Source organism: Corapipo altera, unplaced genomic scaffold, assembly GCF_003945725.1.
Source record: "Corapipo altera isolate COAL_440 unplaced genomic scaffold, ASM394572v1 95, whole genome shotgun sequence".
NCBI lineage: Eukaryota > Metazoa > Chordata > Aves > Passeriformes > Pipridae > Corapipo > Corapipo altera.
The window spans coordinates 1,032,488-1,059,655 of NW_020884947.1; the positions used below are offsets into that span (position 1 = coordinate 1,032,488).

The 27,168-nt window shown below is 38.7% G+C and overlaps 1 protein-coding gene across 1 annotated transcript in view; it reads left to right on the plus strand.

The window, feature by feature from the left end:
• The window catches only part of UVSSA (UV stimulated scaffold protein A), a 54,848-nt gene that overhangs the window by 21,584 nt on the left and 6,096 nt on the right, over nt 1-27,168 (plus strand). The window contains exons 7-11 of the mRNA XM_027662711.1: nt 564-675; nt 14,035-14,212; nt 15,204-15,356; nt 20,233-20,416; nt 21,246-21,357. Coding sequence (XP_027518512.1) covers nt 564-675; nt 14,035-14,212; nt 15,204-15,356; nt 20,233-20,416; nt 21,246-21,357 — 739 coding nt within the window. The remainder of the gene's footprint in view (nt 1-563; nt 676-14,034; nt 14,213-15,203; nt 15,357-20,232; nt 20,417-21,245; nt 21,358-27,168) is intronic.

Genomic DNA, 27,168 nt, shown 5'->3' on the forward strand with positions numbered 1-27,168 from the left:
AGTGCTGTTGTGAAGAAACACAGTGAACCACTGTAGTATACACATCTGAATATTCCTGCTTGGGTCAGTATTAACTTGCCACTTCCCCTCCTGTTTGCCTGCTCTGGATTTGAGCTCTTAAACAGTTTGTGATACTATTTAACATGCCACAGACTATTTGGGTGCTGCTAAAGGAGTAAAATCATCCAAAGGAGAAGAGGTAAGGCTATAATTTGCTCATTAAATCAAAATCTTGATGTTGTTTTAAGATTTTTTTGGTCTGTTTCATAGCTTCACACTTTCTCAGACTTCACCAACTGTGTGTGTGTGTTCTAATGGATAAAAGGGGCTTTAAAAGAAGCCCTTAGGATAGAGTAGGGCTTTAGAGATAAAATGTTAAGCAAAGGCCTAATCTTAGATAAAGATTAAATACATAATTAGGGAAATAGTTTTGACATAGAGCAGTCTCAGTAGGGCTATCGAGATGTCTGCAAAATATTTTCAGTGTGAAGGGAAATGAAAAGCGATCTTCACATTTACCAAAAAAAAAAAAGAAAAAAAAACCAACAAAAATATCTCTGCAGATGAAAGCCTCAGATGATGACGACGAGGACGAGGATGAAGATGACTTTGTGGAGGTCCCTGAGAAGGAAGGTTATGAGCCCCACATTCCAGACCACCTGCGTAAGGAATATGGTGAGTTTGCCCAGCTGTGACAAGCTTTATCCCTGCATGTTGCTGCTGCACTAAGGTAAATAAACAGCCATTCTGAAGTAATAAAGTGATCAGTGGTGTGGGTAATCTCTGCCTGCTCTGAGGAAGTCATTACATGGACACAGGAACAGCGATTGGCTCCAGATAAACAAATACTTTCTAGGAGCAGGAGCGACTGAGACCAGCAGCTTATTTCATTCCATCCTGTTCCACTGGAGTTAAGAGCCAGAGGCAGCTCCCTGTGTGCTTGTAAGTGTGCAAAACACATACTGAGGGTGAAGGGACTGCAAAGTGGAGCTGTAAATGAGCAGGAATATTAGAAATGCTGGTGACAGTCTGGTGAGATGGGAGAAGGTTCTGTTCCACCACCTGCATTGGTAGCAGTTGGAGATGCACAGCCACTTCCTCCCATAGAGTGGCCAACTTACAGCTCTGCAAGGTGGCTCTTTTTGTTTGTGTGTTTTAAGTAGGTAATTTTTAAATAAAGGTATACTTACAATGTGTTTTTGTGAAATTGAGATGGGGGTTACTGAGGAAAATTCATCTTAAATAATTCAGTTTTGGTACATTACTCCTCGTCCTTTGTACATCTCCCTTAGTAAGTCTCTGCAGCTTTGCCTTTGTGCAAAATTGTGTATTTTAAGACTCATAAGATTTCAGAACATTGTAGAGAAGGAAAGGATAACTGCCATCACACAGAAGTTAAAATCTTGGCCACTGTAAGAAGTGTCTTGCTTCTTTGCTCCTCTCTGAGTATTTGTGTAAGGTTTGTGCTGTACTATGCCTTTTTCAGTCCTATTGACGCTTATTTTTCATTTATCTGCAGTTTCCATCTTGAAAGTCAGGCTGCAGCTGTTACCTGTACAAGTCAAATGTTTCTTTTTGCTGAAAAAAGGGGTGTGCCTGTGTAAAGCCAAGTTTATGTAGCTCAAGTGACCTTTTTACTGTCCTCTGTCATCAAAGTTGGCTACAGACAGTGAAAGGTGGTCAGTAACAATCACCTGTAGTTATCCTGGGGTCAGCTCAGGGGTGTCTCCAGGTGTGAAGTCCTGCTTATACCTCAGTCAGTCTACCCCATCTAGACTTAACCTACCAGGATAGCCTGGGAAGTAAAACCTGCCTTGATTATCAGTGTTACCCACCTAAGGGGACTTGCAGCAAGTCCAACTGGCTGGTTCCAGTTTGTTTGAAGGAGGCAGGTGACTCTCTTCCTCCATGCCTTTAAAATAAAGTTGGAAATTTTCAGCTATAGATTCTTAGAGGACTGGGAATTAGGCTGGTACCTTGAGCAGGGAGCTGCAGCGAGGATGGTGTGGCTCTTGGAGTAGGTGTTGCTTGAAACAACCTGCAGGCACTTACTTTGTCCAGCCAAGAATTGGGGAAGATGAAGTGGAATTGGGAGTACTGAGATAATGAAATGGGAAGTAGATGTGTGTGAACACAGAACAGTGGTGGAGGTCTGTAGGACACAAACTCGGGAACTGGACAGCCTTTTATTTTTTTTGTTCATGGAAAAAAATGTTATATTTTGATAAAATTATAGCGGTGTGTGTTGGTTATCCCAACTATGTCAGTCTTGCAGTAAATACTGAGTAAATTCTGGTTATTGCTAACAGTGGGACTTTGAGAAAAGGAATATAATGGAAAAGAAAGGCAGCAGCTTTCCAGATAGTTGTGAAAAGCTTCTTATATATGTGTGACTGATGAAAGTGTCCAAAGCATTGGTAGTGAGAGTAAATGAATGAACAAATGAGGTTAGTTTTTTACATAGCTATGGTTCTTTTTTTATTTTTCCCCTTCCTTTGGCCGTATTCCTTGTGCCAAAACTGGTATTTTTGTAATAATTCCAGGCACTGGAACTCATTTTCCATATCTTTAGCAACAGCCTAAAGAATTCTAACCTGCAAAGGTTGTGTTTGTACTTGTCAGCTTCCACTGGAAGTGAAATGTATTCACCTCTTTCTTTTTATCCCATCTTCCCTGTGGACACACATTTTTTAAAAACAAAGTGTCTTACCACCCTTTTTATCACCCTAACACAGTATTTGGCTGCTATTTGAAGTCCTCCTCATGGAAAAGGATAAAAGGACAAGCCTGCTATCTACTCAAGGATATTTGAGTGTATATCTATAAAAATCCATATAAAATGGATATTTGAGTGTATATATATAAAAATCTATATAAAATAGATTAAGAATTTCCCAATTTGTATTTAAACAATTGCTGATAGGAAAATACATTACAGTGCAAGTCAATCAATCAGGAAACAAAATATCCCACTTATATACATGTAGTTGTGTAGGAGCTAATGGTCACTCTTGGCTGTTCTTTACCTGGTGTGTTTGTTAAAAATAACATTTTGAAAGGATTAATCATTCTTGATGTTTCTGAAGTCATTCAGCTTTAATCACTGCCATTAAAGTTATTAGGTAAATTCCCAGTTGAGGAAAGGGTCTTAAAATAACTCAGACTTCCTGAAAAGAACTCAGGCAGTCTTTTAAGCACGTGCTTTCTTCTGTCTTTGTGTACTTAAGTGCTTTCTTGGACAAACTGGTGAGTTACTACTTCAAAAATCTATCTCACAAGCCAATATATAACTATTGCATAAACCAACTGACTTCTCTGTGATTACTTCAGGTCTGCATGAGGAAAATTTTCTCTATTGGGTTCTGTTCTGCATTGTTTTTAATATGCAAAACCAAAATAAGCATCCCTTTGACGCATTTTGTTTAGGAAACTGAATTATAATATAAAAATACACAATAATATATTGATTTTATAGCAGCATGTTCTCATCAAGAGCTGGCTGTTAGGCAGCCAACTCTCTAATTAAATGTGCCTTTTAGTTCCATAAGCAAGTGCAGTGATCACAGCAGTGACTTTACCTTTATGTAAATGTGATTCAGGTGGGGTTTTGCTGCATTTCTTCAGTTCACAGCTAGTTCATGAGAACTTTGAGCTTAGAAAATGAGAATCAGTGCAATTGGAATATTCTGGCTGGAACATTAAGCCCTCCATGTAAAATAAAATCCTACTGTTATGTGGAAGGTGTGAACAGTTAAAAGCTTTTTTGCTTTTGTTGCTACTTTTCCTGAGTAAACCAGATTAACTTTTTATATTAAACAGGAAAACAAAGTTGTAAAACATGACTGTGGAAATGGATCAAAATGTGACAAGTAAATTATTGATTTAAAAGTCACTTTATTCCCTGTCACTTCTCTTAGGAAAATGGAAGTATCCTAACAAACAAGATAAATTTCAAGCTGAGATGCTATTTCTGATGATAAATACATGTTTGTATGGTTCTCCTGAGATCTGAGAAGCTTGTAAAAAATTAAAAGATATTTAGAGACAAGGGAAGTTTTATACACAACTGTGTAGACACGTGTATTTGTATTATCTGTTTTGTATATGGGGTTGATGATGATCTCAAAATTGATGAGGGTATTAAATATGTGAATGAAGTGAATGGGTACAGTTTGGGTGGAGGGAGAATTGAGCAAGTCAATTTGAATCTCCATGTATAAAATGAAATGTAAATTTGTTAAAAGAATTTAGGTGATTAGATAACTGGAGTGTGAAGATATAACCCATTAGGGGTGTCATGCCAAATTAGCATTACCAGAGTTTTAACGACCTCCCATTTGTATAATCCTTATTTACACTTGCACCTGATGTCTGCAGCAGACAAGAGCCCAGCGCCCCTGTGGGACCCCAGGGCCACTTTAGATACACTGGGTTGCCAAAGAGGAATATTGGGCTGAGAAAGAAACAACACTGAAAATAATTTTTTTAAGGTTGGTCTTGTTCTCAGTACTGATGTTGCTGATTTCTGTTACCCTTGTATGGCTGGTATTGCTAAGCCCTGGAAAATCAAGGACATTTAAAGGAAAGCTTTAGGGATCGCCACTGGAGATTTTCCACATTCCAGCCTTTGCTGGTCAGATGGAAGTTGCATTGGCTTAAAGCCTTAAAGGTGGATGAGGTAAGGATGGAACTGTGCAGCTCCTGATGTCGTTCTTGTGCCATTGACAGAATTTGGTGCTGATGCCAGGATAAGAGATTCCTTCCTCCACCCACCTCAGTTGATAGTTCTTGTTTGTGTCCCAGTACAAGCATTCATGAACTTATTTATGCAATAATGCTCTGAGGACAGGGAAGTGCTATTGCTCTTTTACAAGTGGTGACACAAGGAAGCCATCTGACTTGGGAATATTAGCATGGAAGCAGTCTGTTGGTTATCAAGTTTCATCCTTATTCAAAATTCTGTGAGGAATGACTGCACAGTTGAGAACACAAACCATTATTTCAACTGTCATTAAAGAGATTATTTCTCTTCTATTTGAACCTTAAGCCAGAATGTTTTTAGGTCCCTAAGAGCTACTTCAGTCGTTCATGTTGCATCTTAAAGACTGCTTGAGACTTCTTTCATATTGGGATCAAAGCTGCAGTTCTAAAATCCCAAGGGTTAGTTCTATCCATTTCAGAAATTCTTCCCTCATCACAGAGTGATGTGCTTTTGTGGGTTAGATGTCCCCACACTGCCTTTCCTAATCTGATGGTGTTTGAGTCATACTTTTCTCTGTGTTGTTAATATGAAAAGTCATAGCAACATGAGAAACAAGACTTATACCCCAATTGAACCAATAAGGTGTACACACCTACTGTTTCCTTAGTAGAGAAGTCATCACCTGGTTCTTTACATAGAATTGGGAGTGCTTTGGACCACAGAAGCTATTCATTCTATTGTAGCTCTCACTGAGCATTTTAGAGACATAAATAAACTTGCTGTGGTGACCATTCATTTAGGGTGGGGGGTTTTATAGCTTTTGCATCTTCTCAGAACATGAAAAAGCCTATTGTATTGTCTACACAATACAATACTGTGTAGACTAACGTGTGATTGAATTTTTTGATTTGAAGCAGTAAAAGTCATGCATTTTGGGGCATTTATTCAGAAAATGTACTTGTTTATTAGGACTAGGTACACTCTGATCTGTAGCTAAGCAGCAGATTTGCATGCATATTGTTTTTAAAAATTTTATTCTCTTGACGGGCATCTATCAAGACATGCAGGGGACACAGTGATTAAAACAAAACAGCCTCAGAAATGTGGAACATCATAGAATCATCATCACAAATTAAAAAAAAACCAAAACAAAACAAAAAGAAAATTAATTACTAACTGTTTGGCATCTGGTTCTTTTATTCCCTCCAGAAAAGTTTTCCTAAATGCTTTTAAATGTCTTTGTTTGTGTGGTCAAGTACAAATGTTCCATCTGTGTCACACTGAGAACAAGGGCACTGAATTTGAAGCTGGACGTCATCTAACACACACAGGTATTGCTGTGAGCTGCACTGTGTTCACTCTTTCTTAGCCCTATTTTTCTCCATTTTTGATGTAGGAATTAGGAAAATAGTGGGTTTAGTTACTGAGTACAGTGGTAATTTGATCTTTTATCCTATATCTACATGTTTTTTCTCCCATTAAAAAAAAAGTTTTTTCTGGTTTATATAACAGATTTAAAGCTACATTTGGCAAAAAAATACATATGCAAGTGCTGATAAAGCAAAACAGATCTCCCCTATTCTGGCCTCTGAAGAAATGATAACTTTAACACTGGTCTTTTTTCTTTCATGGAAGCATTTAATGGATTTAGTTGAAACAGAGCTAATATCTCTTGATTTTACAGTTATGTTTTCCTCTATTCTATTGTGGGGGTTTTAGTTATTTTTAATAGTACACATGAAAATCTTCTGGAAATCACAGGGAAAAAGCACAAATCCTAAGTGTTGATTTTTACATCCCTGACTACATCATCTAGGCATCTCTGACATACTCAGTGGAAGACCTGTTTTCAGTGCTTATTGATTTTTTTAGGGAAATACTTTGTTTAGTTTTCTGTTATTAGGATTGCCCAGTGGTAGGCACATTTGAAAAACTTTCTAAAATTCATTTTTTACTAGCTTTTAAAATGGGAGGGAATCTAAGCTTCCTCAGGAGAGAGGCTGATTATCATGGCAGTGATCATGAAGTAGATTTGACTCAAGGGTGACTCAGTGCAAATAAGAGAAGCCGAGTGTGGGGTCAGTACAGCAGCTTGTGTTGCTGACAGGAACCTGTATTTCATACATAAGGTAAGGTGGTTTATTTGGGGTGAAGTGTAAGTCTGAAGAGCAGTCTGACCACGGCTTTCATCAGCTATTGGCCATAAAAATGTGTCTCACCATGATTAACCAAATGATGTTGCTTTGCTTACCTGTAAAGAAAACAAATGTTTTTTATGACCTTATTATTTGGGAATGAACTTGCTGGAGTTTTACTGACTGATGAATCACTAAACAGACAAACACGTGCTGCCTAAATGGAAGTTATAAAAATTATACTTAAGCTTTTTCTTTGCTTACTGCAGTGATTTCTCAGTTTGTCTGGGTCTTGCTCTAAATGTCTAATAGCTTTTCAGTCAGGTTTGATTTGTCTGGTCTCCATACCTCAGGAGCTTCCTGAGGGAATTCTTCCTGCATGTGAAGAACGTGGAGAATGGTTTTACGTGGAGAAACAGCTCAGTGGAGACCGCAGCAAAACCAAACCTGCAGACTTCAGAAGGGATGAAGCACTCTCACTGAGTTCTCAGGAACACTCCTCTATTCTCAGGAGCCGAATTTGAGACTTAGAATTACACTGTCTAGGCTAAATAAGGGTATTACCTGATTTCTTTAAGGGGAAAAAGCAACTCATATTTTCCAGGGGAAAGGACAGGTAGAAGTACCTGCTTACCTTTCACTGCCCTTTGAAATTTGGGCTTTTTTTCCCTAAATTTGGAAAATGCAAGTAACACAGAGATGTGTTTCTCTCCCTAGACAATAGTCTAGTATTTAGAATAAGATTTTTATTAATGTTATTATGAATCCAAAAAAAAATTGGACATAGTTGTTACATGATGTAAATCAAATGTGCTGTGTGGTCTCAATTTTTCTTAGCATATACAACATTAGAAGTATATTAGAAGTATTTAATTATAAGTTTACAAGTAAGACTGCCTCATTATACTAGTGTATTTTGAATATGTCTGTATATGGACAGACACAAGTTCTATATGGAATCATAGCATCATAATTAGATTGGAAAAGACCTCCAGAATCAACAAGTTCAATCTTTGACCGAGTACCACCATACCTGCTGAAGCATATCACAAAGTGCCACATCTACTTATTTTTTGGACACTTCCAGGGATGGTGATTCCACCACTTCTCTGGGGAGCCTGTTCCAGTGCTTAACCACTGTTTCAGTGAAGAAATATTTCCTAATATTCAACCTGAACCTCCCTTGGTGCAATTTGAGGCCTATAGAGGCCTAGCTACATTTAGGACAATAAATGAGTAAAATGCATTGTGATACAGTATTTGGAATGAAGATAACTTCTACATCCAGGTAGAAGTATTGACTGTATTTATTTCTTCTGATCCATCCTAATCCACTGATCATGCAAACTTTCCTCACTCTCAGGTGAGGTCCTTCTATGTAAATAAGGTTCCCAGAAAATCTAATAGGACATGGGATATACTTGAGTTCTTCTAAAGTTCTTGGAAACTAATAGTTACTGCACAAGATGTTGATATACTTTTGAGTGGTTTGTGACAGTAGAATGCCTCAGAGGATCTATGCAATGGCCAGGGCCTGCAAAATGATAAGCAAGAAGTTTAAGACATCAGGGTGTAAGGTGTAGAAAGCATTTAGTATAAACTCTGCATCTTTGGGTTTTTTCTGGTTCTTAACTATAATTGTAAAACAGTAATAAATAGGTTTAATTAATGAGAGGTAACACTATAATAGATGAATATATTCTGTAATTCCAGTAGGCCAAAGAAAGTATTTATGTAATGTTAATGAACTCCTCTCATTAACTAACATAGTTATCTTTTTTTCTTTAATTTGAATTTCCAAAGAGGAATTCCAATATTTTACTTACATGCAAATGAGCAGAGCTGCATTCAAAGGCAACGAGGATATCTTTTTTTTGGTTTTTTAACAATCTTTGCTTGTAAAGACCCCTTGAAAACTTTTAAAAGTAATGTAATTTCTACAGAAATATTAAAATGTGCAATTGTCCATGTAATAAGTTGCTCTGAGTGCATGCACAGCTGATGTGCTCTGTGAGAATATTTGCTAAAGCTACCTCTGTCATTTCAGCATCCTCTGCAAGTCCATATGAAGGAAGCTTTGCAAAGTCCTGTTTACTTAGGACTAAAGCTTATTGTGCTTCTGAGTAAAATACAGGCAGGCATTTTCATTGGGAGCACAATAGAGTAAGTGGGGAAATATTATACCTGAACTGCTGGATTTTTCTGACAATCTTGGAGAGTGTTTGTGCTAATATAAATCACATACTCTTAGCTTGACTAAGATTCAACAAATGGGAAACAGAAATTATTAAATTCTTTTCAGGAAAGTTGAAGTCCATAATACCTGTTTATATTCTATCTCCGTTTTTTCAATTAAACTTGAGTGAATCTGAAGTAGCTAGATTTCGTCTAAATCCACACAGCTGAGGAAACCTGTGCTTGCTCTTTCTCTGAATTTTCACTGAGGGGCTTTTATCTCCCCCTAATCCCACCATTTCTGTCAGGACATAATCTCTTTCTCAAATTTACATTTTAATTACAAGGCCAGCTGAACTAGCTAAAATCAATAATGTCAGCATTCAGCAGCCTAACTTCAGCTGAAACCCCAGCCTCTCTCTTTCCTTCTATCGATCTGTCTTGTGAACATGGTCTACTTTATTGCTTCAGGCAAATAGGTGCCATTTGGTCAATTTAAACAAAAAAGGGGATTTAAACATTTTTATGATTCTTTCTCAGAGCTGCTATTGGAACAGTTTGAACCCAGGTACTGTACTTGTGTTAAATAAACCACACAGAGCAGCAGAATTCTTAATATGAATTTTACTTTAAAAACTGTACTTAATCTATATCTTAAAACCAAAACAAAGCATCCCCACCCTGACATTGGACACCATGCAGCTGGGGCTGTCTGCATGGTGACTCTCGTCTTTATCTTGTTTGCAAAAAACTAATTTCATGCACAAATATTTTTTAAAAACTCCACGGTGGAGGTGGTATTACTGATGTTGTAGTGTATTTACCTTTAGCTATTTTTCTGTTAATGGTTTAAAATAAGAAATCAATGAGAAAATATTTTGCTCTTGTAACTCTTAAGAATTCCTATATTGATCTTTTGGATGTGATTTTATCTGTCTAAATGTCACATTGTCCATTTATCTCTCTTGCCTTTTCTCTGTGTTGCTGACTGCTTGTCACTGCTGTTCCCCTCCTCCTCCCCAACAAAATCAGTGTAGTGAACAAGCAATCATGTTTTCTGTAAACAGCATAGGAAACAAATGGAAAAAAAAATAGGGGTTTCTGAGATCTTTATTGCATATGCACTTTTAATACACATGCACATTTTTCTCTAAAGATGAAAGAAAAGGTGCTATCTTCTGACACAAGCTTGCTATCTTCTGACTTTTTACTATTTGTAAATAGTACACATGCTTTAAACAGTATGTTGCTTTAAACAATGCTTTTCAGAAAGTCTCCTTTAAAAAAAAAGGAAAAAAAGAAATTTAAAATTCTAAATACAGTCTAAGCAATCCCATGTTGCAGATACAGTCTATGACATATTCTTCTCAGTTAACCTTGTTCATGCCAAAGGGCCTGTTTGTTTCTGTCATAAAAGGAAGTTCACTTTTCCAAATACTGATGATACTTAAGTATGGTTATAACAATCTTCTGGGTTAATTCTGTTTCACTTTGATACAAAGCACCTGAGAGGGGCTTTTTCCCTTTCCAGCCTATGACAAGAGCTGAGAAGGAGCCCTGTCCTGCCCCCCTTTTCAAAGGCATAAATTCAAAATTCCTGCATTATTATTTCACTGAAGTGCTGTTTTAAAAGAACATTTTTGTGGAGGCACCATTATTCCTTTCAAAGAACAAGTCTGCAGCCTAATAAGTGTAATAAGATAATTTCTTTTGCTATTTAGCCTAGATATTTCTCTGCTTAGATCCATCCTATTATATTTAATTATCATTTCCCTTATTCCTGGTTCTTCTGCTAATTTTGATACATTTTCCAATGCACAGATCAGTCCTTTAAATTACTTTTTAACAGTGTTCTTTAAAGCCTTATTGACTTCAGAGGGGAGGTTGGATAACACGGTGAAGATGGTGTGTTCACAGCTTTCACAGGAGTGTGTGGTGTGGGCAGGAGTGAGTAAGGGAGTATTAGTGTCAGGGGTCCTCAGCAACATCACCAGCCAACAGCAGGGTGGCCTGTGGCTGCCTACAGCTGGGATGCAGGGTCTAACCTCCAATCTGAGGAAATAAAAATTAGAAAGGGATGATCCCTTTTTGTATCACGGTTCATGCTAACTTCAGTTCCCAGGAACCATTGGACAGCTTGAGCAGCACTGTCTTTGCAGATGCACTGCCTTAGGAATGCAGCTTTGGTTTTGGGGTGTTTTCTAGAGAGCAGAGCAAGAAGTTGGGGAAAAACTGGGTTTGACACCAGCTTCAGACTGCGGTGAATGTCTTTCTGTCCCCTCTGCAATCCTTCCTGCCTGTGAATGTTTGGACTGTTGGGTACTTACTAAAGTCTTTCTGGGACAGCTGCCAGACTGGTGCTACTGAAATACTCACTCTCAGGTGTGTGTTCACTCCTGTGGGGTACTACATGATACTCCAGTAGCCTTTTCTTAGGAGAGGTGGAATGCATCAGCCTGCCAGAGCTGGCTCTGGTCTCTCTATGGAAATGGAAAAATACTATCACACCCACATTGCATCTTGTATACTTACTTCAGCCATCTTTGTGTCATGCACTGGGTAAGCAGAAGGAATGTATTGAGCTGTCATGGGAGAGAAAGTAGAAAACAGAGAAGTCTCTGTGAGAGCTTGTTAACTGCTGTTGGCTAGTAGTCTCATCCTCTTTCCTTCTCCAGATCCTATTTCCTTCCCTCATTGTTTTGAAGGAGACAGGTAAGCCATCTGCTGCCATGGTCATTACTGCTCTTGCCCTTAAAACGTTTCCCTTCATTGTTACCAGTAGAAACCATATTAGAGAGAGACTTGGGATCTCACATGGTGTTAGAAGAGTCCTCATCCTTGAGAGTATTCAAGAGTGATCTCTTTTTTTCTGGAGAGAGTTGTATTCAGAAAATCTAGGAATGATACCATTTGCTGTATGCAACAAAATTTAAAGGCACAGAAGCCAGATTCAAATGGATGTTTGCTTTTGTTTCTCTTCTCCTTCTGAAAGGCTCCAGCTCTCTGGATTTTGAATTAGGATTGTCAGCTCTCTCTGGGGAGAGTATGTCCAGGAACTTGGTTAAACAGGAGGCTGACAGGGCATCCTTCTCAGTGCCCTGAGCTTGGAGCTTTGGAAAACAAAGATGAGATGTCATTCCCTGCACAAGGACTCAGTTCCTAATCTTGGTACTTGGAAAATGTAGACCCATATGTATCCAGGGGGTGGATCTTGATGGTTGATGCCTCAGCACCTTGACCTGTGACTTGAGTCAGCAATGCCATGGGTTGCACTCCATGGGCTAAAGGGAATGAGTGGTGCAAATGAATCAAGGTCAGAATGAATTACTGGAACATTTTAAAAGGTGGAAAGAGGGGTCAGGGTAAATATTTCTAATTTTGTTTGTGGAAAATATGTTTTTCTCTGAAATGAAAATATTTTGTGTACCAAAGCCACCTGCCACTATGGGTCTTGCAATTTCCTCAGAGGGCAGGTCTTAGATATCACATTAGTGTTTCCTTTTCTACTTGATGTCTTGTGATACATTTAATGACTAGCAAAACAAGAATACTTTTGGATGCAGCTTCAAGACTGGCTATAATTGGGCAAGAGACATATAATGGCTAAAATATGTTAGTTAAACTTTGGCTGATTTTCATAAGAAGGCTGAGATAATTTGCTAAAAACTTTAGTTTTGTGAAACCATGACCTTCTTGTATTAATTTAGAGGGGTTTGGGGGTTTTTTTTGAGGGATGCGACCTTGCATTTCAATAAATTATTTTATAAGAAGGCTTTCTGAGGAGACAAATACAGTCTGTTACATTAGTGTGAGGGATCTCATCTTTCCAGCTTCAGCTGTCATTGGCTGAAAAGTTCTTGTTTCCACTCCTGGCTAATAGAACTGCTTCTCTAGCTCAGCAAGTAGAGGCAAGTGCTGTCTAACTGCTCGGCCTATCTGATTGCATCCTTACAGCCCATGCTGACTCTCTAATCTGGCTGTATAAAGTAATTAAGTTGCCCCACGGTAATTAAGCTGCTGATGCTGAACATCAGTGCCTGGTGCTGCCCTGCAGAGGGGCTTGTTCCTCAGGTGTAGCTCAGGCCTTTACTGTCTGTGGAGCACACTCTGGGAGGGGGGGGGTACTTGCTGCTTCTGCTAGCACTTGGATGTTTCCTCTTGGCAAATTGTGTAGTTTAGTATCTGTGAAAGAAGAATGTTCTCTGGATAATTCCTTTTGCAGTTATATTTAGGAATTGAAACTCAACTCAGTGATGCTGCTCCTTAACAAATCAGGAAGAAGAAGAGGCTGTTTTGTTTTACATTCTCAATATGGTAACTGAGATTCATCAAAGAGCAGGGGTGTGCCTCACACGTGCTTTGTTTTTTCATTGGATGTGCTTCCCAGCCAGCTGTTCTGGGTGATGATGGTTCCCCTTCTTATCAGTCCTGTGTTGCAGTGAATCCCCATCCAGATGTGGCTTCTCCTTGCCAGGATGGAACAGTTTCAGCAGGATTTTTTGCTGAGACACCACAAAGAATTCATCTTAGCAGACAGAAGGATATGGATGTGTGGCTTTTTTTTTTTTTTTGCTTTCTCCTACTCTTAGATGTCTTTTGGGGCTCTAGGTGTTAAACAGTAGTGCCAGTAGTTCCTTTCTTCTATTTTACCTTAATATAACCCTGAATACAGAAATGATGTACCAGTAAGCAGTTGTGACACTGGAAACTTATATACAAAAAGCAGTATTGCAGTTTGGGCAAACATGTACTGTAAAATCCTTCTTTCCAAGGTGAACGAAGTAACATCATTCTTTGTTGTCACATCATGTCATACAAATTTAAAAGTTGGTTTGCTGTAGTTACTCAGTATATATCTGTTCCAAAATGAGAAAAATTTCACAGGCAGAAATATAACAGAGTGGGATTGATGTCCAACGCAAACTGAAAGCTGTAAGACATGTAATCAGCACTCTGGGCTGCTTGGTCCCACTGTGAGGGTGGGAGAAGTGAGTCACTCCTAAACACCAGGTTTTTTTGCAGGGCTAGAACCCCAGGCAGCTCCAAAAGCTCCGGTGGGGAAGGTGTCAGCAGGACCAGCTCCACTGAGCTCCCGCGCGCAGCCGAAAGGGAACGAAGATGAACTTGATCCAACCTGTGCAGCTGCCACACTGAAACTTTTAAGAGACAAACTGCCAAAGTTACCACCTCCTCACACCAGGTTAGCTTTGTTTTAATTCTTGTAGAACCCTCTCCCTCTTGTGTTTATTAGTCACAGCAGCACACAGAAAAGCATTCATGAACTAGGCAGGCTGCTAAGGCTGTCTTGGTTTCAGTTTGAAGTTACGTTCATTGCTTAATATTTGGGATTTTGCTGATGTTTACACCAGGATCTTAAGGAGTCTTTTACTTTCCAATTAATTTAGCTTTTATTTGGTGTAAATGGCCTTTATGAAAATATACTGTTCCCTTCTTTGCTAACAAAAAATCATATCCCTATTTATTCAGGCGGTTTTTTGTTTGTAGCCAAACAGAACGTATCCTAATACTAAATTAGCAACTAGTTTCAACCATCACTTGGTTCCCCAATAACTTTAGCTGTCAGTGCTACCTGGAGGAGTGTTACAGTGGTTCATATTTGTTGTCAGTACTGTTCAAATTTTGGTAGACCTCCAGCCTTGCCTAGCATTTATCTGGGATTTGAGATAAAACTGGGAGTCACCTACTTAATGGCATATTCCTGGAAAGGCACTTCTGCATTGGCCAAGAAAGCACCCAAAACCTAGCAAACTGGAATGTAATCTGAGAAAGGGGCTTGCTTCATTAGAACTCCAGAGTTTGGAGCATTCAGGTGTACATTATGACTTTTAATCTTTAAAAATTGAGTGTTTCAGTATGGTGACTAAGACTGTGAAGCTCTGTCAGTAAGAGTAATGAATTCTGTAGTGGTATTGCATGATGAGTATATTGCAAGGTGGAATTTTGTCAACAAAAGAAAGACTTTGCAATCTGTGTCACTGCCATGCAAACATGGGCATGAATTTACCATAGTAAGTTCTTTATAAAAATGATTTCCAGTACCACATCTGTAGCTCCTGCCTAGATCTAAGGTAATATTAGTGTTGGTCATCTGAAAAATCTAATGAAAACAAAGAAAAAGTTGTTGTGATCATTGCTGTTTTCTGTGTTGACTTTTCATCAATTTTCTCCAGTAAATCTGCAACTCCTGAGGCAGCAGCCTTGGAAGATCCTGATGGTAAGAGAAGAAAACTAGAGGAAGAAAGAGCTAAAGCTCCCCTCATGCCTTTTGGATTAGATCTTCACTACTGGGGAGAGGATCAGCCAAGTGCTGGGAAGATTCTCAAGTAATGCTCTTTTTCTTTTAAGGCAAATTAAACAAATAAATAGATTTACTTGTACTCAGAGGTCATGCAGTGGGGTGACTGCTATTTCTTTTGATAATTACTTTTCTCCTTTCCCTTGTGTTGTAGGACCCATAAACAAAGGTAGAAATTCTACCTCTAAATGTTATTTGTTTTGAGAAGATGTGATACTAATTAAATATCCTTTGATGCTTCAAAGCACATTTTTTTTCTGCTCTTTTCATGTGTGCAGCATGGAATCAGTTACTCCAATTTAAGTTGGCACCTCATTATGCAAAGTGCTCTGCCCAAGTGCATGATAGACATTCCCTCAGCTGGAGACTTTGCTGTCTAAATAAGTAGCAGGCAAGGCAGGAGAAAGGCTGGGGAGGTGTCATGGGTATTTTTTCTGACTTTACAGAGTGGTAGCTGAGGAAATTGATATGCTTATTCAGTGTCACAAGAAAAAGGTGGCAGTTACAGGATTTGAATTTGGATCTTTCACTTGCCATTCTTGTCTGGGAAGGTTTTGTGTTTCACGAGTCAGTGCTGACTTAGGGAAAGCTTGAGCAGTGCTGGGGAGAAGAGCTGGTAGGTATCCATCAGAACTTGTTTCTAGGAGTCAGTTATAAACCCCTTTTAGTATTTTTAAATGCAAGTTGGGATGCAAAGTCTTCCCTTTATGTATAAGTTTCCTTTAAGTCCACCAGAACTTTACTAGCAGTATGTACCATACCTGGCTTGAAAAAGTCAAAAATCATTGACTGGCTGGGTTGCAAATCAAGCTCTTATGTTCTTAGCAGTATCACTGTAACTTAGTTTGTTTTCTTACCAAAACAAATTGAGAAAACCAACCCATGATCACAGAGTTAAGACAGTGTTGGCAGAACAGAACAAAGGGAAAGCTTTGCCCCTGTACCAGATTGCATAAAATGCTGAGTATCCTTTAAATTACTGAAAACTGGTGCACTTGGATAGATAACAGTGCTCTGCCACAGTCACTCCAAGCTTTGGGTTCCATCTCGTGTGGTGTAGGCTCTTCAAAACCTGTAAGATGGTTGAGATTTTCAGCAGGGCTTTAAGAAGCATTTGTCTGTGATAATGCCAAAAAGGAAGTAAGGCCTTATTTTACGTTGCAGATGAGTTACACAAGTCATAAGTGAAATCAGAAGCATATTTCACTCCCTGTCTGTTTTGTGCTGTACTGTTTTATTTTTATGCTTCCCAATAAAATAGAGGGCACACTTCTGAACCTTATAGTCTATAACTACAGATATGCCAATCTAACTAAGGATAATTTAAGTAACTCTGCACACACAATACCATTGACCCCAGGTATAAAATATATTTATTGAGAAATTAAGGTAGTTAATGGCCAACTCCTTTACCTTTTCTGTATGCACACATACTGACTCTATAAGATGTTTAGGGAAAAAAAGCAAATTGGAAAACAGACAACACATATGGGATGTGTATGGAATTTGAATTTTTTAAATTTGAAGAGGAAAAGTCTTTCCACTTCACTTCCTTAGTAGTATACTTACTTAGTCATAGCATCTACAATAAATTAAGATTTTGATAGTGAGAAGATGATTTTCTAAAGAAGTTTTGTTTAGCTGGTAAGTGGTGGTGCATCACCTTCTCTAGAAAGTGACAGTAACTGTGAGCTCGACAAAGGTTTGGGCTGAACAATTTTCCCTACTTCTGCCTTCACTCACACAACTCATTAAACTAGTTTAAGAACTCTTAAAATGAGTTTATGAAACTGTAGTAGTACTTTATATTTCTTTTTTTGGGGGGGTAGTATATACAGCACAGTGTTGTACTGTGTAGAGTCTTCTGTCAGCAGACTGTTTTGGATAGCATGGACCTTCTAAACTCATCTACCCTCCTCCTTGAATTAAATCAGCTTACTCTTGGGAGCAGAGTAGGATAGTTGGTGCAGCACTGACTCTGGCTAGGCTGTTTGAATTAGCCCATTTTGCACTTGCTTCAGGATCTCTGTAAGTGTCTGGTTTTAGAGGTTACATCTATTCAATTTTTTTATAAGTTTCCATTAATTTAGGACTTAAGATGTTCATAAATTTGGTGAAAGAATGCAACATTTCTCCAGTAGCTTGTCTTTCTTTTAGATTTTTGTTAGCCATTATTTGTCTTGTATTCCTCCTCATGTATTAAAGCTTCTATTATTCCTCTGGATCAGGAACACTCTATAAGTGTGAGTGAGATGTTGATCTTTTTTATCTTTTGGTTGATTATCTGTTCCCCTTCTGATTCATCTTACAAATGTTTTACTTGTCACATGCATAATTTTTTCAAACAAGTATCTGCCCTTTTAAAATGTTGCTTAACTTACCACAAGAAATCAGAAAACTTTGGGAATTACCACTGCTTTTTTCTTCTCTAACCTGCTTATAAGTCATGTTGGGAAAAAGTAAGTTATATGCCTGTAGGAAACAATAGTATTTATTAATATCTGTGTAGGAATTAGGCTATCTTAAGTCCAGTCCCCAAATACTGATCAATGATACGTAGAGTAAAACATAATTTTAATGATTTTTTACATTTGTTGGATGCATATTTAAGGGAAGTGAGACAGAATAATTATTAAATAGAACTGTTTCCTGATTGGAAAGGTTGGCATGCACAACTGTTAAATGCTTCTTCATTCTCATGTAACTGTAATTTGATAATTTAGAGGGGGAAGGGAGTTCAGACCACCAGAGGACACTAGAATTTTACAAAGAGTTTCTGCAAGACTACCATGCACATAAAAATCCTGCATGGTGTCTTTTTAGGAATGCTGTCCCCTCTGTGTGGCTGCAGAGTTAGTAACACAGAGCTAGCAGTCAGTCTTGTTTTCAGCATTGCATTAAACTAAGCAAATAATAAATTTATTTCATTCTTCTGTTCATTGTCTTGCCATATAATTCCTGAAGCTAAAATACTGTACCATTCGAATGTTGGACTAAAGTCATACTGATATATTAGAAAGACTCTTAGGGTTTGGGGGTTTTTTGTGTATGCTATAGTTTGCAGAAATGTGTGTAATTGAAAACTTTTTGTATAACCAAAAATTGTGGAAACATATTATTATGTTTAATGCTGAGCTAAGGTCCTCTGGAACTCTTTTACCTTTATCTCCTAACCTACCAGAAGGAAGTTATTTGTACTTTATACAGGTTTGTATTTATCTGGAACTAATACGAGGTGTATTCGATTAAGAACTTACTGGATAGAATCAGTCTGTTTAATAAGGATTCTACTTGTTGAATGTTTTTCTGATGACTTGGCAAATCATAAAGATGCTTCAAAATTCGCTTAATCCCTTTTTTAACCTAGTTCTAATCCCTTTACATAGTTTTAAATGGTCAGCTGTTGCAGTAAAACCAGCACCTGTATATGTTGTAGGTTGCTAAGGTCAGGTATTTTCCTCATCTTTTTTTTTTTCCCCTTGTCATCTGCTGAAAACTTGCTTAGATAAAATTCATCAAAACTCTTCAGGCCCTCTAAAGTAAGTCTTTCAATTGCTGGCTTATGTGCTTTGCTGAATTGAGATTGGTGTGACTAGTGAAGCCAGTGATCACGGATGTGTGGCTCTGTGGTCCGCAGAAGGCAAAGTCTCAGAAGTAGGAATGACATCCAAGGATACGAATGATTGAGAGGAATTGGATGTGGATAGAGAAAAATCCTCTCAAATAAGTCTGGAACTGATTGGGTGGAAGAGCTGTGTAGAAGAAAGGGATTGTAAAGTGTCCTTTGTGAAGTTTATGTCCTTATTGAGACATTTGTCATTTGGTATCTCCATTTTGCTTGTAATAAGCAGCAGACATGGAAGCTGGAATTTTTCTTTTCTTAGTTTAGCTGTACTTTTTTCCTCTTCAGATTCATATTTCATTAAATTTTAGGTGAGATTATTGTTGTTTAGCATCAGATATCTTAGAATTAGATACCTAAACTTAAGCTAGTCACCCTAATTTCTTTCCATGATTAGGAGAAAGAAACATTTACCATCAGAGAGACAGTCATTGCCTTCTAAGATTAGCATCTAAAATGAGTCAGGTAATTGCCCTCTGCACTTGCCTGTTTCTCATTACAGACTATTGGCAGCTTAGGATGGCTAAAATGAAATTATGTGAATGCTGTTGAGAAAATTTGGAAAAACTACATCACTCAAGGGTCCTCGCTGCCCTTCCCTCCCACTCTCTATGTCCACTGACATGGCACTGATCTTCTCTGTATGTTTGCCTATATGTGTCTGTAAATATAGGTGAGGTGCCTAATTTTAAAACAGATTTTCAATGGATAACTGAATTTCCTAGAAGAACACCTGCTAATTTCTCAGACTTACAGGCACTGTGAAGGAGAACCTGGAGGAAAGACTCTGTATAAAGCTCAGCTGCTTGTTTGCTCTTTCCCTTGATCTCAGTGTATTGCAACATACTCTGATTTCAGCTCCTGCTTCTCTGCTGCTGCAGGAGTACAGTTAAGATCAAGCTGTTTCCTCCTTGATCTGTCTTGTGTTTAATCATAGAAGTATTTTGTTATGGAGAATGTTAACTACAGAATTACAAAGTTATTCACTGACTGTGATATCGGATAACTGACTCTAGATGTCTGATCATGAACTAAAGCCAAGTACTTGTAATAGCTTAGCAGGTTAAACAGGAAATCAATACTAGAGAGACTTTGGTGATATTTTGAAAGCATCTTCATAATATAGGAGTCATAAGAAAGACTAGTAGAGTCATAGAGGTTTTTTAAATTCACTAATAAAGCTTCCCTTCCTTTCACATGTGAGTTCAGCACAGGTTGATACTGGCATCTTTATGTGCTTTCTTACAACTTTGTGGGTAATTTTCATCTGTTGTTTTCCCAGATTTACATCTGAGCATCGATTTTGGGCACCCAGTGAAGTAGAGGAAGAGGTGGAAAATAAAGAAATAACGGAAATGTTAAAAACCAGATATATAACATTCGCTGGCAAGTTTGAGCCAGTGAAACATAAGTGTCGGGCACCAATGCCCGATGGGAGTCTGTGTGAAAGGCAAGATCGGGTTAAGGTAGGCATCAAGTTATATCACTTCCAAGGTCTGTGCTATCTGAAGGAGATCTCCCTAAAACATACACATAAAAGTTTATTTCACGTTGTAAATATAGCTCAGGGGAGTGGAAGAACTCTGTGTGTCTGGAGAAGTTCATTGTTAATATTTGCTTCATGTGGGAAACAGCCTTTTGGTAAAGAAGCTGTAAACATTTAAAGAGCTCTTAAATGTTTTTGGCATTCATTATAGGTTATTTGTATTTTGTTTATTACTGTGATGTGTGGCACTAAGGCAGAAATAGGTATTTTTTTGCTGAAAATTTTTCCTCATTTAGGGGCGTATTTGATATTACCTGATTTTAGAAACTTACGTGTTTGAGGGGCAAAGAAATTTTATTTACAGATTGAGTTTTATGAAAGCTAAATTCTACACAGCCTCAAAATTATGAGTTTTGTTGAGCAGAACTAGTTTGCTTAAATACTTCTAGTATCCCTATTTTTCCTGTATTATCTGAGATTGAAGGATCTGAATGCATGGAAATAATTTAATGGGATTAGCATAAATGATGCAGCATTGGTGCCCTAGTTCCAGACTTAACAGGATGTGCTACCTGGTCTCTTGAAATAGGATATTTGTATCAAACAGACCTCATTTCTTTAGGATTCTGAACATATCAAACACATGATGTTTATGGGATTCTAATGTTTTCTAAGGTGGACTGGGAATCACATGTGGTTTTGTTGCTCAATTCCAGTGTCCAGCTTTAAGTCGTGTTGAATAAAATGTAAGCATTTTCTTTTCATTCAAAAGTTTCATGGGGTTTTTTTTTTCCTCTTTCTTTCTCAAGTGCCCTTTCCATGGAAAGATAATTCCTCGGGATGACTCTGGGATTCCTGTGAATGCAGAGGACAGAGCCAGAGAAGAAAAGATGAGGTTTGAGAAGCAAGCAGCCCAGCCAGGTCTGTGTCAGCATAGCATCTTAAAAAAAAATTAAAATTAAAAAAAGTATTAGGCAGAGGTGGGAGATACCTGTTACCTCTTTCACTCCTAACCACATTCTCCCATTTACATTCCAGGTGATTTTAATTTGCAGCTCATTTGCTCATATGATGAACATGGATACATGTGTACACGGAATAAGGTTAACGTTGCATTTGTGCTTTATTTCCAGTAGTTACTGTAATGTTCCCAACACTGCTCAGACAGAGGAGTTATAGCCTTTGTCTTAAAGGAACATGTTTATCAAGAATGATTAAACCTTTTCCCTGGGAGATGCTTGACAGTAACTGTTCCATGCTTCTGAAAAGAAGTCCTCTAATGTTGCTGGTACCTAGCAGTGGTGATTTGTGCAATATAATGATGATATTATTGGGATCATTGTGTTTCCATGAATACTGGGAGAGGATATGTTTTGTCACAATGTGAGAACTTGTTTTTCCTGTATCTGTTCATATCTCTCATAGTCTATATTTCCCATATCTACTGACTTACTACTTGTGTTTTAGAAGGAGAATTTTTGGCCTTGTTATGCTGTGCGTCTGTGCAGCATTGCTACAAAATCCTCTGAGCTAGGGAAGCGCTCACCTTGGGCTTTACTTTATTGGCATAATAACTATTCTGCAAGTTCTGGTAGGGATGTTTGTGATGGGTTTGAGGAAGGCAGCAAGCAGAGCTGTGCTGTCTAATTGTTTACATGTGCAGCACTCTGGATTTTGATTTTAGGCAATTGTGAATGGGCAACAAAATGAATGGCCTTCTCCTTACATCTTGGCTGCAGCTTTCAGGTGTAAAGGGGAAGGCTTATCTTTCCCCAAGGTTATTATTTGAGCATTTTTAGGCAGAGTGCAGCTCTGGACTGCTAGGTAAGGAGTGCAGGGAATGAGAAGAACAGCAGGCAATGAGTACCTGGGCAGGAGGACTTCCAGGGGGAATAAGAGACTTCGTTGCAATAGTACAACTAAACCTCATTAATGATAGACAGAAGATACCTGGGGGCTGCAATGAGGAAGGCACTGGAAGTTGATAGACTGCAAAGGAAGACAGGAGAGAGGGATCTGTCCAGCAAAGACATAGTGTATAATTGGAGGGGACAGATTTGTTTTCAAAGCTTTTCTTTAATCTTCCTTCTTCCAGCAGGACTTACTTTTCTCTGTTTTAAACTATTTATTCTAGGTAAGTATTTTGCATTCTAATTAAACTCACCCATGGGCATTAGTATTATGATTTCTTACAGAATACTCCCTTGAAGGAGTTAGTTCTCACTTAAGGTCTGACTGACTCAGTGTTTCAGAGTTAGACATATTATTAACGAAGCTACTGAACCTTCAATAAAACCTCTTCTGATCTGTATTCAAAAAGGTCCATGTTGAATTAATGTGCATTTAAACACACAGCCGACCCACCCAGTGTCCTTTAGTACTGGTTTGGCCATCTTTGAGTGACTGTGCTTGGCCATTAGAGCACCACACCAGTGCAGCAGTTACTGAACACCACCTGGTATTTGCAGGTGTCAAAGTGCTACTTTTCCAGGTGGTTTCCATCCCTGTCCAGGTGGAGTAAGTGTTTTAAACTGGCATCCAGCCAACAGCATGGACACTGTTGGACTGTCACAGTGAAAGGGCAGGAATGTGGATGTTGTGTTGAAAAGGAAAGTTCCCAGCTTGGTTATGAGGAACTAAAACTAGCAAGTTAAACTAGTAGGTGTACTTGAAATTTTGAACTAGAAACTAATACTCTGGTATAAAAATCACTTGCACTGAAAAATATTGATTCTTTTTTTCCCTGTGAAATTGCCATTGCTTGAGGCTAGATACAGTATTTATTTTTATTACAGTGTCAGCTCGGTGTTGTTAGAGGCTTCTCACCTCTGGCCCACAAGGATGTGTATGTTAGTCCCAAACCAGTGTTGGCATTGCATTACTGAGTGTGGTTGTTAAGCTGAGGTGTCACACAAAGGTCCATCCCATCTGGCTGGGAAAATGCTGCACAAGCTGTGGCACTTAATTTACTGGACAAAACCTTCCAGGTTTCTAAAGCCATACGTATACCAAGATGTCACTAAATACTTTTATCCACTGCTTTTTGTTGCTTTCTTTATTTCCTGTGCTTTGCTGGTTTTATATTTGCTTTATAATATTTTCATCAACTGTCATGGTTTGAGATTCTCCAAAATCCTAATTCCCTAGTCCTAGCTCCCTTGCACATCTCAACCTAATGTGGGATGATTCTTTCCAGACAAAACACACCAGACTCAAAGTGGGGGAAAGGGAGTATATTACAATGACTGTACAAATAAATACTACAATACATTATATACAACCTTAGCTATCTCTACCATGACATAAGTATTTACAATGGATCAGATCTCTTCTCCCCTCCAAATAAAAGTCCAGGAGGGAAGAAGGACAGATTCCTTCCACATTTAGGGCAGCAGCTCCTCTTCTGTCTTCCATGCACCAGTTGCAACTGGATTGTTGTAGCTGGATCTCTGTTCAATACACACAAGGGGGTCTCCAAGCTCCTCAGCTCTCCTTCGGTCCAAGCGAAGGCCTCACCTGTGGGCTGCCAGCAGGGACAAAACTCGCTTCACCACAGGTATATCACAAAATGCAGAGGCATCTTCGTGAAAGTCCCTTCCTCAGGGGTTCACCCCTGAGTCAGAACATCTTGAGCAGCATTCAGTTGCAAGTCCTTACCTCAAGAGTTCCACCAGAGCTCCTGTACTCTGTCTCAACTGCCAGCGTGGCAGCAGCAGTGGGGGGAGCAAGGTCACCCCCCTCTGCATTTCCATCCGGCCGTCCCGGTCCAGCTCCGGGACATCTTTGAGCTTCTTAACTCCTCTCTCTCTCTGGTACTGCTGTACTCCAAGACTCCTCTCAAATAGGAGTCCATCTACTCCTCCTCTCTCTCTAGGAGGGGTCTCCAAGGGTTTTTTGGGGGGTCTGGTTCAGTTCTTACCCCAAAAACTCTGTCTCTCTGCTGCCGGCTCTCTATCTCGGCTCGAGCAACTCTGAGTCTTCCTTGGCTGCATGCTGTTTACTGTTCCTTCAGTTAACTCTTGGCTCTTAGCCATAACCTCTGGACGCTGCCGCCGCTTCTGCTCTGTCTCTGCTCACTCACAGTGGAAAAACATCCCCCAGCTCACAGCTACAGACACTTAGTCCAGCTTAACACTGTTCCAAGTCTCTGTAGCCCCCAACTGGGGCTGGAGTTGGGCAGAGGCCCCCCCCAGAGGGCTCTTGCCCTCTCCTCGTGGCTCCTACAACATGGCCACCACTTCTACTACCCAAACTACAACTCTTCTCTTCCGTTTGGTTGTGATATGTTTATATTTTGCAGAAGCACTCATTGGCTAAATCTTCAAAACTTCAAAACTTACCACCCCCTGGGGGTTACCACTTTCAACTGCAGGGGGAAAAACTGATTCAAACCACTACATCAACCTTTGAAAATGGTTTTTTGTTTGCTCGAGGCTTGTGGTTTAGAGGGGTGTGTTTGGTTGGTTTGCACTGATGTTTGGATTTTGGGGGTTTTTTTTGTTAGAAAGATCTTGGAACAAGTCTGAGCAGTGTTGCTATGGAAAATATGCAAGTGGAAACCCACCGTACAGGGAGTGCTTTGGTCTTATGATTGACAAGAACATTTAATAATGATGACAGTTTGAAAAATGTTGAAAAAAAAAAAAATTTGGGGATCAACTGTGGGGTTAAATTGCACCAAAATTCTTCCCGTGTCTCCTTCCTGCTGGATGGTAGGTTTATTTTTATCTTTATGTGATTAAAAGGGGGAAACAGTTACATAAAAGTAATACAGTTTGTGTGATAATGACTATGTTTTGACAACACTGTCATTGTTATTATGGAGCATTTTTTTATCTTAGTATAAAACTTTAAACTCTAGCTAATGTCCACGAAATGGTGCTTTGGGCTCTCCAGTCCTGAAACAGTGAATCAGGTGGGATTACGCTGACCCGCTAATCTGCAGCGTTCATCCTTTTCCACTAGTTCTCACACAGGAGCAAATTAAGTGCCTATTTTTTGTGTCAACCCTGAAGAGTATCTGGTTTTTCAGCCCTTAGTGACTTGTTAACAAACAGGTATCAGGACAGGCTGGTGCAGGCAGGCCGCTGGCCACTCAGATGTGAAATAGCATCTCTTTACTAACTACAGTATTGATTCCCGCCTACCCTTGCAAACTGTGTAATTTTCTTTTCCCTGCTGCTAAACTCAGTAACAATGTATGAAGAGCTTTAGGGGCCCATCAATGCTCAAAAAGCCTGCTCTTCCCTGGCATTCTATTGATTTTTCTCAAAAGCTTTTAAATTGCTCCTTCATTTTACTCAAATGCTCATTTCATCTCTACTGGATGCCGGCATTTTTTCGTTGTGTTTAAACAATTGCTCCATTCATGGGGTTCCTAAACTGTGACGCCTTCTTATTACTGGGAGATAAACTGTTTAGACAGTTTTCCTTAATCTTGGATTAATCGTTCCTGTCTCTGAATTGTGCTGTTCTGTATTCCTTCACTATAAAAAAAAAAAAAAAAAATAAAGTCTGTGAGGTCTTATGATCTATCAAGTTTATGTGTTCCATTTTCTCCCTTTTTACCTCTTCTGCTCAGCTCTTGAACAGCTTCGTTTTCCTCCTGCTTTTTGGTGTGTTGGATTTTAATCAGTCCTTGCTTTCATGTATGATAGTAGGTTAAATCTAACTTTTCCTTGGAAAATTGCTCTAGTATTCCTTAACACCATGTTCTTAAGTGAGAACATTGCCTCTGACCTTCCTGAAATGTTGTTGCTGGTATTTGTCACACTCAGTGACCATGTTGGTGTATAAAAGAAATTGTATAGTCCTTTAGGACTGTTTATTTTTCTATATCTACAAAGATGTTCAGTAAGAGTAGTAGACTTTTTGTCTTACAATTTCTGAAGGCTGACAAACATGCAGGAAACTGCGATGAATGACTGGCAAGTCCTGTTGTTAAAACACAGATTATGCTGAGTTTGGAGCATGCTCTCTTTGAAATGGTATTTACTACATTTTTTTCAACCTCAAAATCTTTACAATTCAATGCAATGTTCCTGAATTTCCCCCTTGCAGATGTCCATCCTGCAGCCAAATTTTTACTTTGTACTCTGTTACCTTGTTCTGATACACAAGACTCTACACTGAAGGTGAAAGACCACGGCTTCCTCAAAGAGTTTCCAGTCTAAATTGTTCATGCTTTTTCCTGTGGTGGCATCTAGGATCAGAATCCATTTACAGTGTATGGCTGGATCCTGAAGCATTAAGGTTTTGATAAAACTGTAAAACAGGTTTTTGATTAGATAAATTAACTTGTACCATTGTCAAGAGAAGAAACTTGATTTAGATAATTAAACTGAGGAAATGTGGGATGCTTAGAAAGTAGTATCTTTTTTAGATGTAAAACGGGGCTCATGGAAAGAGGGTTGTTTTGTCCTATTCAAGAATTTTATTCCAGTTCATGTTTTAAAGCAAATATTATTAATGCAAAAAAGTCACAATATTGTCACCCCTACTCTGCTCAAAAGTTGACATATTTAATTTTTTTTAGATTTATTTTTAGGCTTATTCAGAATTTATTTCTGGAGATAAGTTCCTCAGCTACATTATTGGCATTTTCAATTTCTAAATAATAATCACTCTGTTTATGTCACCTCTCCTACATGGAATATTTTCCTTGGAATTTTACTGCTATACAACTGCTAAAACTTGACTGAAGTTTTCCTACAGAACAGTTTAACCCACAGC